This window comes from Budorcas taxicolor, chromosome 11, assembly GCF_023091745.1.
Source record: "Budorcas taxicolor isolate Tak-1 chromosome 11, Takin1.1, whole genome shotgun sequence".
Taxonomy (NCBI): Eukaryota; Metazoa; Chordata; class Mammalia; order Artiodactyla; family Bovidae; genus Budorcas; species Budorcas taxicolor.
The window spans coordinates 31,203,528-31,217,274 of NC_068920.1; the positions used below are offsets into that span (position 1 = coordinate 31,203,528).

Sequence of the window (13,747 nt, forward strand, 5' to 3'; positions counted from 1 at the left end):
AGTTCCAAAGAATAGAAAGGTGAGATGAGAAAGCTTTCCTCAGTAATCAATGCAAAGAAATAGAGGAAAACAGAATGGGAAAGACTAGAGATCTCTTCAAGAAAATTAGATACCAAAGGAACATTTCATGCAAATAAGACTATAGGGAGAGACAATTTTTTGACTCTAGGTGTGATATTTTCCACACTCATGTGTTTGGTGAAGGCTAGTGCAGCCACTGTGTAGGGCAATTTGCCAACATTTCTCTAATGTAAAATTCATTTGCATAAGTTTGGGCCATTTTCTTTTTTCTTAAATCATTTTTTCTCTTGGAGTCCTTATTTGTATATTCTGAGAACTCATCTTTTATTAGTGACTTGTAATGCAGAAATCTATTTGGGGGGATTGTCTTATTATTGTAATTTTTCATAAATTATCATAATAAATAGAATTCTATTTATTATAGGTGAATGTATCCATAGTATTCTTTATGGTGTATTTTTTTTTGTTTCTAAGATATTCTCAAATAATAAATATATTCTCCTCTACCTAACTCTGAAAGTTAAAAAAATATGTCTTTCATTTCTGTGTACTTATTAACCTACAATGTATTTATGTATGTAATATAAGGTAGAGACCCAATTTTGTGTTTTCTCCAAATGGTTAAAAAGTTTCTCTTGTGACACCAAGGTGAGTTTCTGAGAAAATAATAATTTTTATACACTTCTAAATGGAGGGTATATTGGTATAGATATATTTCAGGTTTTTGGCATTATTCAATATGCAAAATTTATATGACCTTTGACGTAAAATTCTCATTTAGCATCCAACTGAAATACTATTACATACACAGCAATACATGTTCACAAACTGTCTACTGCAGATTTTGTAAAAGTGAAAAACTGGAAAGAACCAAAATGTCAATCATCACTGCAAGAGTAAATAATCCATTTAAGTATAAATTGTTGACATTGTTCTGCATTAAAATAATAAGATCTCTGTGTACTGATGTAGAATAATTTCCAGACACACTGGTAAATGAAGAAAGGCAGTTGCACAAAAATACATTTTCCATGATAAAATTTGTTTTTCAAAGTGTTCATGTAAACTTGAGTCTGTCTATGTATGTGTGTCTGCCCATGCAAGGCGGGGGAAGAGGAGGAGAAGGAGAGATGGAGAGGAGAAGGGATCAGGAAAGCTTGGTTATAGCCAAGAGGTTAAATCAGCAAAAACTATTTTTTTGTTTTTGGAAAGAACGTGTTATAGTACCAAGGCTACTTAGTCCTACAGCTTGATCTCATCAGCTCCCTCTTAGATTGTCTTCCTGCCAGGCATGAAGTCTTCCATTTCACTCTTCTCCACAGCAGTGCTCCTGGTATGCCTGTCATCCCAAGTCCAAGTTCCAAAGATTCCTAAATGTCCTTAGGGAGGTCTTACCCTCAGACCCCAGCCTAACTATCCTATCTCTTTATTTCTGCTATGCTAACTATACAGTCTATTTTGATGAATGCTGTATGTGTTTTGTAAAAAAAAAAAAAAAAAAAGTTTGATTCACTTCAACTAGTTCAAGTTGGCTGAGTGGTTTTCAAATACATTCTGTATCGTTATTATTTTCTTGTCTAGTTGTCCTACTCATTATTGAGAGAAATGTGTTGATAGTCCCAATGATGTTTGTACATTTCCTATTTGTCCTTTGATGTTTTCAACTTCTGCTTCATGAAGTTTGAGATTTTATTAGTTGTGCACACACTTGTGACTGTTACCTATTCAAGATAGAGTTGCCAACTTAATCTTTATATAATATTCCACTTTTTCTCTTATAATGCTCCTTGTCTTGGAGTCTGGTTTATTTGATATGAACATAGTTAAATCTTCTTTTAAAGCTTTGTGTTTGCATGGTATACTTTGCTAACTCTTTTAGTAAAAAGAGTTTTAAAAGAATCAATTTATCTTTTGTTTTTAAAGTCTATTTCTTGAAAACAGGATATAGTTGGATGTTGTTATTTATTAAGCATAACAATTTCTGCCTTTAGTTTGGAATGGTTTTTCTGTTTTTGTGTAATGTAAGTGAATAAAAAGCCTCTTGATGAAAGTGAAAGAGAAGAGTGAAAAAGTTGGCTTAAAGCTCAACATTCAGAAAACGAAGATCATGGCATCTGGTCCCATCACTTCATGGGAAATAGATGGGGAAACAGTGGAAACAGTGTCAGACTTTATTTTTGGGGACTCCAAAATCACTGCAGCCATGAAATTAAAAGACACTTACTCCTTGGAAGAAAAGTTATGACCAACCTAGATAGAATATTCAAAAGCAGAGACATTACTTTGCCAACAAAGGTCCGTCTAGTCAAGGCTATGGTTTTTCCAGTGGTCGTGTATGGATGTGAGAGTTGGACTCTGAAGAAAGCTGAGCACCTAAGAATTATAACTTTTGAACTGTGGTGTTGGAGAAGACTCTTGAGAGTCCCTTGGACTGCAAGGAGATCCAACCAGTCCATTCTAAAGGAGATCCGTCCTGGGTGTTCTTTGGAAGGAATGATGCTAAAGCTGAAACTCCAGTACTTTGGCCACCTCATGCGAAGAGTTGACTCATTGGAAAAGACTCTGATGCTGGGAGGGATTGGGGGCAGGAGGAAGAGGGGATGAGAGAGGATAAGATGGCTGGATGGCATCACCGACTCAATGGACATGAGTTTGAGTGAACTCCAGGAGATGGTGACGGACAGGGAGGCCTGGTGTGCTGCAATTCATGGGGTCGCAAAGAGTCGGACATGACTGAGCGACTTTACTGAGCTGAACTGAAGTGGATTAAAATATGGTTGGGTTCAAGTCTACAATTTTTTGCTTGTTTTCTATTTGTCTCAACTCTTCTGTTTTTGTTTTATTTCTCCTTTGCTGCCTTCTTTTTATGAATTCATTTTTTTTTTACTATTTCATTTTATCTCCTTTATTAACTTCTTAGATTGTGTCTTTTTTGTTGTTGAAGTTGCTTTAGTGGTTAAAATACATATTTTTAACTGATAGGAGTGCACCATCAAGCCATTTTATTTTAATCCAGAAACAATAAAATAAAATTAAAGCAGTATAATTCCATGTCCTCCTCTCTTCCTTGTGCTCTTTTTGTCATCTATAGATTTTATTTCAATATATGCCAAATACTACATATGCATTTTCCACACACATTTTTATTTTTTAAACAGTCAGTTGTCTTTAAACTGACTTATACATATGTACATAAAATAGACAAATCTTTGATATGTTTATCTACATATTAATACTTGTGTACAGACTTCCCTTCAGCCTGAAAGGCTTCTTGAACTTTTCTTATAGAGGTTTTCTTGTGCAGATGATCTTAAACATTTAAAAAATCTGAAAATGTCTTATGTTGCCTTAATTTTGAAAGTCCTTTTCCCTGAATATAATATTCTAAGTTGATAACTTTTTCCACACCTTAAATATGACATTTTATCGACTTTTGGCTTTCATTGTTTCTGATAATAAATCACTCATTGTTATCATTATCACCCTATATTCAATCTTTCTTTTTCTCTGACTTCTTTCAAGCTTTTCTCTTTGTTTTTTGCTTTCATCAGTTAGATGTAAGTTGGCTACATTAATTTTATTTTTATTTATCTAGATTTGGGTTTGGTGAATTTTTTTAAAATTTGTAGTGTGTTATTAACCAATTTTGTATTATTCCAAGCCATTACTTCCCTGATAGCTCAGCTGGTAAAGAATCCACCTGCAATGCAGGAGACCACAGTTTGATTTTTGGGTTGACTGGAAGACCTGACTCATTGGAAAAGACCCTTTCCCAATTGGGAAAGATTGAAGGCAGGAGGAGAAGGGGACGACAGAGGATGAGATGGTTGGATGGCATCACTGACTCAATGGACATGAGTTTGAGTAAGCTCTGGGAGTTGGTGATGGACAGGGAACCCCGGTGTGCTGCAGTCCATGGCTGCAGAGTTGGACACGACTGAGCAACTGAACTGACTGACTGAAACCATTATTATCTTTTCAAATAATCTTTATAATTCTTTTTTTCTCTTGTCATGTTATAGGACTTCAGTTACTCATATGTTAGAGGAGTTGATTTATCCTACAGAACATGAATGCTCTGTGTTTTGTTTTCTGACACTGTATTTTTTATATCTAATATTTACACTTTTTTGTATAATGCTCATCTCTTTGATGAAGTTTCCTGTATGTTCATAAATATTGTCTGCCTTCACCACTAAAAATTTAAACATATTTGTTACAGCTTTTTAAAATCCTTATAATCCTCAGGAAAATGCAAATTAAACCATAATGAGATATCCTTTATGTACCCAAATGGAAAGAATACTTTTTTCCAAAAGTTGACATTTCCAAGTGAAGAGGCTATAAAGGAAATAAATGCTCAACTTTGGAAATTTATTGGCAGTTTTTAATTAAAAATGAGTACACTCAATACCATTTACACCAGAAATTTCAATCCAAAGTATAGACCCAAAGAAATATTTGATTTTTTTCCCCTTGCCTATGCATGTGGCTTGTGGGATATTAGTTATCCAACCAGAGTTAGAACTCAGGCCCTTGGCAGTGAGAGTGGGAAGTCCTAACCACTGAACCAGCAGGAAATTCCCCAGAAATGCATACATTTGTCCACTGAAAGACATATCCGATAATGTATACATTGACACTATATGTAATAGCCTTCCAATGAAACTATCCAAATGTAGGCAATAAAAATAAATTGCATTATATTCATAAATGTATAAGCATATGGGAATGAGAATGAATGCCCTAAATGGTACATGTAAAAACATAGATGAATCTTACAGACACAAAATTGTACATCTTAGATGAGTTTAGTTATTTAAATTTCAAAACCAAGCAAATATGGCTTATGGTTTTGGTAATCAAAAGAGTGTCTTAGGGGATAGTGACTAGAAAGAGGCACAAGGAGAGCTTCTGACCTGATGGATATATTCTCTCTTGCTTCTATGTGCCACTTCACAGGAGTCTTTCAACTCTAAAAATTCATTGAGCTTATACTTATGACTTTTTCATTTTTCTATATATGTTTTACTATTATACAATAAAAAATGTAATAAGAGAAGTTAGAACACAAGTTACAATCAAAAAAATCGTATTCATATTGTTGCTAAAGGGCTAATCTCCTAATATATAAAAAGCTTCCTCAAACCAAGAGGAAACTTATAAACTCATAGTAAAATGGACAACAACATCTTCAAATACCAATAGCTATTTCACAAATAGGCAGCAGCATCTGAACATACAGAAAGAACATCAACCTCATTCATTATAACAGAAATACAAAATGCAGTGACACAAAGATACAATTTCTTAACTATCAGGTTGAAAACTAAACCCAAAAGTTTCACAACATATTATATTGGTGAAGCTCTGGATTACCAAATGATGTAATTCAGATTAAGCTTTAATAAAAAGGTGTCAAGCCCTGATAGCTCAGTTGGTAAAGAATCTGCCTGCAATACAGGAAACCCCAGTTCAACTCCTGGGACAGGAAGATCCCCTGGAGAAGGGATAGGCTACCCACTCCAGTATTCTGGCCTGGAGAATTCCATGGACTATTGGTCGCAAAGAGTTGGACATGACTGAGTGGCATTCACTCCAATTTCTTTCACTTTCACTTATTCATCTTAAGATTTGTGAGTTTATACACTATGGCAGAATTATGTATAATTCATTTGCTTTGTAAGCAGTTTATGACGCTATTTTTATTTTTTGTATTTTCCCCATGGCCCTAAGTGCTTTTCTCTATGAGTTTTAATTGCAACTGGCAGATTGGTTCCCCAAGGTCAGAATTTCCAGCATGCCCCATCCTAAAGTCACTACATTCCCTGAGGAGTAAAAAGCAAGGAGACCCTAGGTATCCTTGTATTCTTTTAAATATGGCATTAAAAAAAGAGGAGAGTCAATATTGTGATGAGATCTAGACACAAGGAATTTGTGCTAGGACTAGCGAGAGTGAGACACCTTACAAGCTGAACAATGCAGCAAAACAGAAGTAAGTGACACAGAACCTCTGAGAGGCTTCTTTCAGAGGAAAAGGAAACTTAGTTCCAAAAGAGGGGAAGTTACTTTTACTCTTGGTGTTATTCTTAGTCTTAGAAACTGTTGCTTAGAAGACTGTCACTTTGACAAGCAACAGGTTTGTTTGTGCAGACCAAGACTACGGACAACAGCAGGAGGGAGAGGTACTATCATGGCATGTGAATTAAAATAATTTTATTAAGGATAAAATTAATTAGAGGTAAAGAAAAAGGAATAATGATACTTAAATATTTGAATAGTAAGAGTGAGTAGAGTATTTAGGTTCCATCAGGTAACTTTTTTTCTGTTTTAATTTCCAAGATTGTTCATTTTGGGGAGAGCTCACTGCCAGGTGAGGAAAATTATGCTGAGTAATCCTTCTAAAGCATGAACTGATCTCTCCCCAACCAAGTCAATGTAGATTTGGTAAGATATCTTAGAGTTTTGGGAAACTACCCAAGTAATCAAGTGGATGAGTTCCTATTTACTAAGGAACCGTATTTCTACATATTTGTAATTTGTAATCTGGAAAGGATTGCTCGTGGATTTAGGGGTAGTACAAATTCATTTCAGCATAACAACAGAGTACAGAAACTTTGCGGATGTGCACAAGCTTCAGTGAATTTATTATTATGTCAGTTTGGTAGCATAAAATGTACAAAGAGATACTGTACTTGTTTCTAGGACCGATTTGATTACACACTTCCTGTTCACAATGTCTTATTCTGTCAAAGATAAAAAATTCCATTTTATACTATTTTATTTTAAGAATGCATACAGTAAGAAAGCATATACTAACTGTACTATATACTAAGAAAGCATGAGGAAAGATGTTTTGAATGACTGTTGTGAGGTATTTATTTAGATTAAGTAGGATGTAAAAGTATTTTCTGAATACATCTTCAGCTTATATTTATCATATGACACTTGGTCTTCAGAAAATGTCCCTATGTAGAAACTGTTATTCTTAGCAACTGTTCTTTTCAGGAAACATTAAAATCAGAATCCCTTCCTGCCTTTCTTTCCTCTTCCTGTCCTTGCTTCCTTCCTGCCATCCAAAAGGAGTAGTGAATAATATCCTTTGAGAGGTGAATATTACAACTGGCCACAGACTAATTTTTGAATTAGCTGAATTCTGACTTTGGTGACTTCATTTCTATTTCATAGTCTTATACTCCATTATGATTCCTTCTCAGTTTGGGAAGTTTTCTACACTGTCCACATAACCATCCATGCATAGAAGATTCCATATGCTGTAGAAGGCCCTCTTCTTTCCATAAGAATGACTCTCATATTCATATCAAACAGATCAAAATATGAATGATGAATGATGTATATATGGAAACAGTATAAATTTTACCAGGACACTATGGTAATCCAAAGGGTTTAAGCTTTTATTTTTTTTCCTTACTGCCTGTCAAATAATTCTGCATATTTGTATTATGGATTTGACTAATCACAAAAAACAAATACTCCGGTATTCTTTCCAGGAGAATTCCATGGACAGAGGAGCCTGGTGGGCTACAGCCCATAGGGGTCACGAACAGTTGGATACAACTGAGCAACTAAAACACACACACACACACACACATATAAGAAGAATGCTTAATCACTGAATATAATTTGGAAAAGTGAAGTGAAGTCACTCAGTCGTGTCCGACTCTTTGCGACCCCATGGACTGTAGCCTACCAGGCTCCTCCCTCCATGGGATTCTCCAGGCAAGAGTACTGGAGTGGGTTGCCATTTCCTTCTTCAGGGGATCTTCCCAACCCAGGGATCAAACCCTGGTCTCCTGCATTCCAGGCAGACACTTTAACCTCTGAGCCACCAGGGAAGTCTTTGGAAAAGTGGAACATAATTATATAATGAAAATCATTAGTAATCGCAAACCCCATTTTTTTTTGTAGTTTTCTCATTCTTTTGTAAGCATAATTTACATGTATTTTAGCAATATTCAAAAAATATGTCATATTTTATATTAGGCATGTTTCATATACCAAGATATTATGATAATGATGAATAGGCATTGCATGTATGTAATTAATTTTATTGACTGTAACAGTCTAATCAATAGATAAATTACATTCAACATTTTGCTCTTCTGAAACATTAAAGTTATTTTTTCTAATTTTTTAAATCATGTAAATATACCAGCAATGCCTATCCTAGCATGTAAATATGTATGTGCATTGATTTTATATCTCAAGTGTTTTCTTAAGGAAAGGTTGACAAATGATATTTTTAATATCATTTAAAATAACATTCCTATATACTTTTAAATTATTGGTGATGTTTAAAATTTTTCAGAATGAAATTTTATTTGCATTTATATGCTAATCTTTTGGAATTGCACCTTTATTTAGTATTAATAATTATTTGCTATATGAACTTAATTTTAATAGGATTTTTAATAATTAGATCTCAGGATAGTAATTACATATAAATTATGTCAAAATATTTTATTCTTCCTAGTCTTTTTACTTCTTATTTAATTTTATTATTTCACTGTGCTAGCTAATAAACCAGCTCACTGTTCTTTCCAGGACACAATCCTGTTTTGCTTAATGTACTTTGCCATCTTTAAGTTCAGACAAGAGTATCCTTGAATCCAGGCATACAGATAATTAAAGATAACAGATTTCATATCTTTACTAGCTAATATCCAATGTGACAAATAAAATGTTATTAAGTGAATGTTTATTCACACATTACAGGTTTATTCATGAATCCTATGGCTACATACAATAGTGTTTAAAAAACAGGGTTTTCTCGGAGGCAGAGACGAAGAGTCTGATGCTGATACTACCATTTACTACCTATGTAATTATAGGCCATTTACTATCTATGTAATCCAGGACTCACACAAGAGAGTTTGTATATTTTTCACAGCTTTTCCACTTTGCTACAGCCCATTATGAGAATTTTTAATCCTTAGAAGTGCGGCCAAATGGAGGGAATAGTAAAACATCCATGGAAAACAAACTTTTTAAATATAAATATATACATATCTACATATATATATATCAAAACTTTTTTGATATATATATACTATTTGGTAGAAATGTGTTCAACATAAGTAAAATAAGTAAAAATTTTAGTCCTACTTATGTTAGCTTCTACTAATTATTTCTTGGCTAAATGTGATAATAAATTAATTCTATAAGGGATTGTCTTTGGTCCTTGGAATTTTATCTCTATTAACTTAATTACAATAAGAGGAAAGGAGGCATACAGTAATTAAAAAGGAGGATTTATATTCTTTAACTGACAGTGCCTATCAAAGATGGTAAATTTCACCTGCTATAATATAAGTGCATTATTATCAGCAAGAAAGTGAACTGAATTGAAAAAAAATAAGTTAAAAAATATATCGAGTGAATTAGAGATTTAATGAAGCTCCAATGAAGTCTCAGTGTCTCTCCATCTTAACAGATCCAACACTTTCTTTTTGCAACGAATATTGTGTAATACACCTTTACAATATTTACTTTTGTAATACCTCTACTTAGTTAGCGATGTGCTTACCAAATGAAAGTCATGGCTTAAAATATGGTTGTTAAAATATAGATATATTATCGTTAACTCTCATTCTTCTTGCCTAGGTAATAAAAGGAAATACATTAATGATTTTATTTGTTTCAGCATCCCCTACCCAGTTCCTCTATTACATGTAGGTTCACGAACCAACATTAAGTTCTAAGCAAAGGCTAATCAAGCTCCAAAATCTGCCTGTGGTGTTTCCAGCAAGTAGAGTCACAGCAATGAGAAGATTCAATAACACTCTTCATCACTCTAAAGGCTTTGTTCTGGTGGGCTTCTCTGAATGGCCCAAACTAGAAATGGTTCTTTTTGTGGCCATCTCCATTTTCTACATGATGACTCTCCTTGGGAATTCAGCCATCATTATCTTGTGGCGCCTTGATCCTAGACTCCACACCCCAATGTATTTCTTTCTGGCTAATCTCTCTTTTTTGGACCTCTGCTATACTACCTCAACTGTCCCCCAGATGCTGGTCAACATACAGAACCGCTGGAGAAATATCAGCTACGGAGGCTGCATAGCTCAACTATTCATATTCCTTGGCTTAGGATCCACTGAATGTGTCCTTCTCTCAGTAATGGCCTTTGATCGTTATGTAGCTATCTGCCAGCCTCTGCATTACACAGTTATCATGCATTTTCGGCTATGCCAACAATTGGCAGCAGTGGCTTGGGCCACAGGTTTCAGCAACTCTCTGGTGCAAACAGTGTTGACTTTCCTGTTACCTCGCTGTGGTCAATATCAGGTGGAGAATTTCTTCTGTGAAGTACCCGCCATGCTTCAATTATCATGTGTTGATACATGGATCAATGAAGTGGAGATGTATGCTGCTGTGGTGGTCATAAAAGTTATCCCAGTGGGATTAATCCTGTTCTCTTACATCAACATTGTTAGGTCAGTGGTAAGAATCCAGTCTTCTGAGGGTCGAAAGAAGGCCTTCAACACATGTGGGTCTCATCTGCTTGTGGTTGTTATGTTCTATGGCTCAGCCATTAGTGGTTATGCATACATGGCACCCAAGAGCAATTCTGCCAAGCTGAAGGGCAAGCTTCTTGCTCTTTTCTATGGGCTCCTAACTCCAATGCTCAACCCCCTCATCTACACCTTGAGGAATAAGGATGCAAAGGAAGCAGTAAGGAAGCTGCTGGGGAGACAACTAGAGCAAGGGTGGAACACGGCTTAGGAGAATGTAGGCCTCTTTTAATTCAAACACCACACTCCCAGACTGTCTTTACCAACTTTCATTACTCCTTTCACTCCCAAGTAACAGTGGCTGATTGTTACTATTATCACCCAAGTATTTCATAGAAAGTCAAATGTTGATTATTCTCCTCTTGAAATAATGAAGCAGCTTGAAAAATGGATAATAAATGTTTATAGGTTTTAATTAAATATTTCATTTTTACTCTGTCTTTTCTAATGAAGTTTAAAAATTAACATCCAAATATAATTTCTTATACATAGAATACTAAAACTGGTGATTAAGGAAGTGATCTTGAGACTTCTTTAAAAAGCAGAAAGATGACTACTGGAAAAGACTAAATTATGCTACAAAATTAGCGGAATGCACCTATAGAGCATCAACAGGGCAATTCATTTCTTCTTTTCATATACTGTCTTCAAAATGCTGTCAGTGTAGTTGTTGTATATGTAATATAATTTAAATCAAATGAGAATGGAAGCTCCTCAGGGAGCCAAGTACATGCTGTGGTTCTCTACACTATTCTGAAGAAAAGGGGCATACCTGTAGAAGGCTCTGTGCCTATGACTGTTAGCTCACTTATCCTTTCCTGCTAGCGACCTCTTACAGAATATTTTTACAACTCTGCAGGCCATTCTACAGAAGTTTTCCCTCATGGCACTCATCTCACATACTAGCAAAGTAATGCTCAAAATTCTCCAAGCCAGGCTTCAACAGTATGGGAACCATAAGCTTCCAGATGTTCAAGCTGGATTTAGAAAAGGCAGAGGAACCAGAGATCAAATTGTCAACACCTGTTGGATCATCAAAAAAGCAAGAGAGTTCCAGAAAAACACATACTTCTGCTTTATTGACTATGTCAAAGCCTTTGACTGTGTGGATCACAAAAAACTGTAGAAAATTCTTCAAGAGATGGGAATACCAGACCACCTGCCCTGCCTCTTGAGAAATCTGTATGCAGGTCAAAATCAACAGTTAAAACTGGACATGGAACAATAGACTGGTTTCAAATTGGGAAAAGAGTACGTCAAGGCTGTATATTGTCTCCCTGCTTATCTAACTTATAAGTAGAGTGTACATCATGAGAAATGCTAGACTGGATGAAGCACAAGCTAGAATCAAGATTGCTGGGAGAAATATCAATAACCTCAGATATGCAGATGACACCACACTTATGGCAGAAAGTGAAGAGGAACTAAAGAACCTTTTGATGAAAGTGAAAAGGAGAGTGAAAAAGCTGGCTTAAAACTCAACATTCAGAAAATGAAGATCTTGACATCATTTCATGGCAAATAGATGGGGAAACAATGGAAACAGTGACAGACTTTATTTTTGGGGGCCCCAAAATCACTGCAGATGGTGACTGCAGCCATGAAACTAAAAGACACTTACTCCTTGGAAGGAAAGTTATGACCAACCTAGACAGCATATTAAAAAACAGAGACATTACTTTGGCAACAAAGGTCTGTCTAGCCAAAGCTTTGGTTTTTCCAGTAGTCATGTATGGATGTGAGAGTTGGACTATAAAGAAAGCTGAGTGCTGAAGAATTGATGCTTTTGAACTGTGGTGTTGGAGAGGACTCTTGAGAGTCCCTTGGACTGCAAGGAGATCCAACCAGTCCATCAGAAAGGAGATCAGTCCTGACTATTCATTGGAAGGACTGATGCTGAAACTGAAACTCCAATACTTTGGCCACCTGATGTAATTGACTCATTAGAAAAGACCCCGATGCTGGGAAAGATTGAAGGCAGGAGGAGAAGAGGACAACAGAGGATGTGATGGTTGGATGGCGTCACCGACTCAATGGACATGAGTTTGAGTATGCTCTGGGAGTTGGGGATGGACAGAGAAGCCTGGCATGCTGCAGTCCATGGGGTCGCAAAGAGTCAGACACGACTGAGAAATTGAACCGAACTGAACATGTGGGGAACATGTACATCTCTCAGTAATGGTGTTTTGTCTAAAAACATCTTGTTGCCCAAACAGTATATATTTTATTCTTGGTGCTCATTCATCTTTATCAGCATTGTAATAGCTGTTCTCAGCAGGCCAAATGGAAAAACTATTTTTTCTTTAAGTTGGAATGCAGGAAATCATATAGCTTCTTTACACAGGTTGTATTTCCCTAAACCCATGTTTTACAAATTCTATGTTTTTATGTAATGACTATTGGATGTAAAAGCCTGTGCTGTACTGTGCTTAGTCATTCAGTCCTGTGCAACTCTTTGCAACCGCATATACTGTACCCCGCCAGGCTCCTCTGTTCATGGGGATTCTCCAGGCTGTGTTGAGTTGCCATGCCCTCCTCCAGGGGATCTTCCCAACCCAAGGATTGAATCCATGTTTCCCACATTGTGGGTGAATTCTTTACCGTCTGAGCCACCAGGAAAGCCCAAGAATACTGGGGTGGGTAGCCTATCCCTTCTCCAGGGGATCTTCCCAACCCAGGAATTTTTACAAGCTGAGCTACCAGGGAAGCCTGGATGAAAAGCCTACTTCTCAGCAACAGTGTCTGGGCTTGAAACAGTCAAGAGCCTCTTGCATGTACTCTGAAAATAGCCCAAATATCTGAAAGAAGTTCCTACATGGATACATGCCACTATATATTAATCACATCTTTTCTTACCTTCTTATGCAAATTATGATGTTCCCATTGGGAACATAGGAGAAAAAAGCAGACTGAGTGGATTTAGCACAAAGTACAAAAAAGCATGCACTCTCAAAGATTGTAATGCAATAGGTCATTTTATTAATGGTGATGTACACTTGTCCTTTTCAGATATGTTTCAGCAGTGGATATATAGTTTATTTCTCCTAAAGAGTATGGAAGTGAGTTGCTTGAAGATGTTATAAAATTCCCATCAGAGTATTTTTTAAGAGCAGTTTTAGCTACAGGGGCTTCCCTTATGGTTCAGCTGCTAAAGAATCAGCCTGCAATGTGGGAGACCTGGGTTCAATTTC

At 36.0% G+C, this 13,747-nt stretch overlaps 1 protein-coding gene across 1 annotated transcript; it reads left to right on the top strand.

Annotated features, from left to right (window-relative positions):
• Positions 1-9,804: 9,804 nt before the first annotated feature.
• LOC128055568 (putative olfactory receptor 2B8) lies at positions 9,805-10,767 on the top strand. Its single transcript, XM_052648178.1, has one exon. It carries the CDS (start codon positions 9,805-9,807, stop codon positions 10,765-10,767), a length of 963 nt encoding a protein of 320 aa, XP_052504138.1.
• Positions 10,768-13,747: the final 2,980 nt, after the last annotated feature.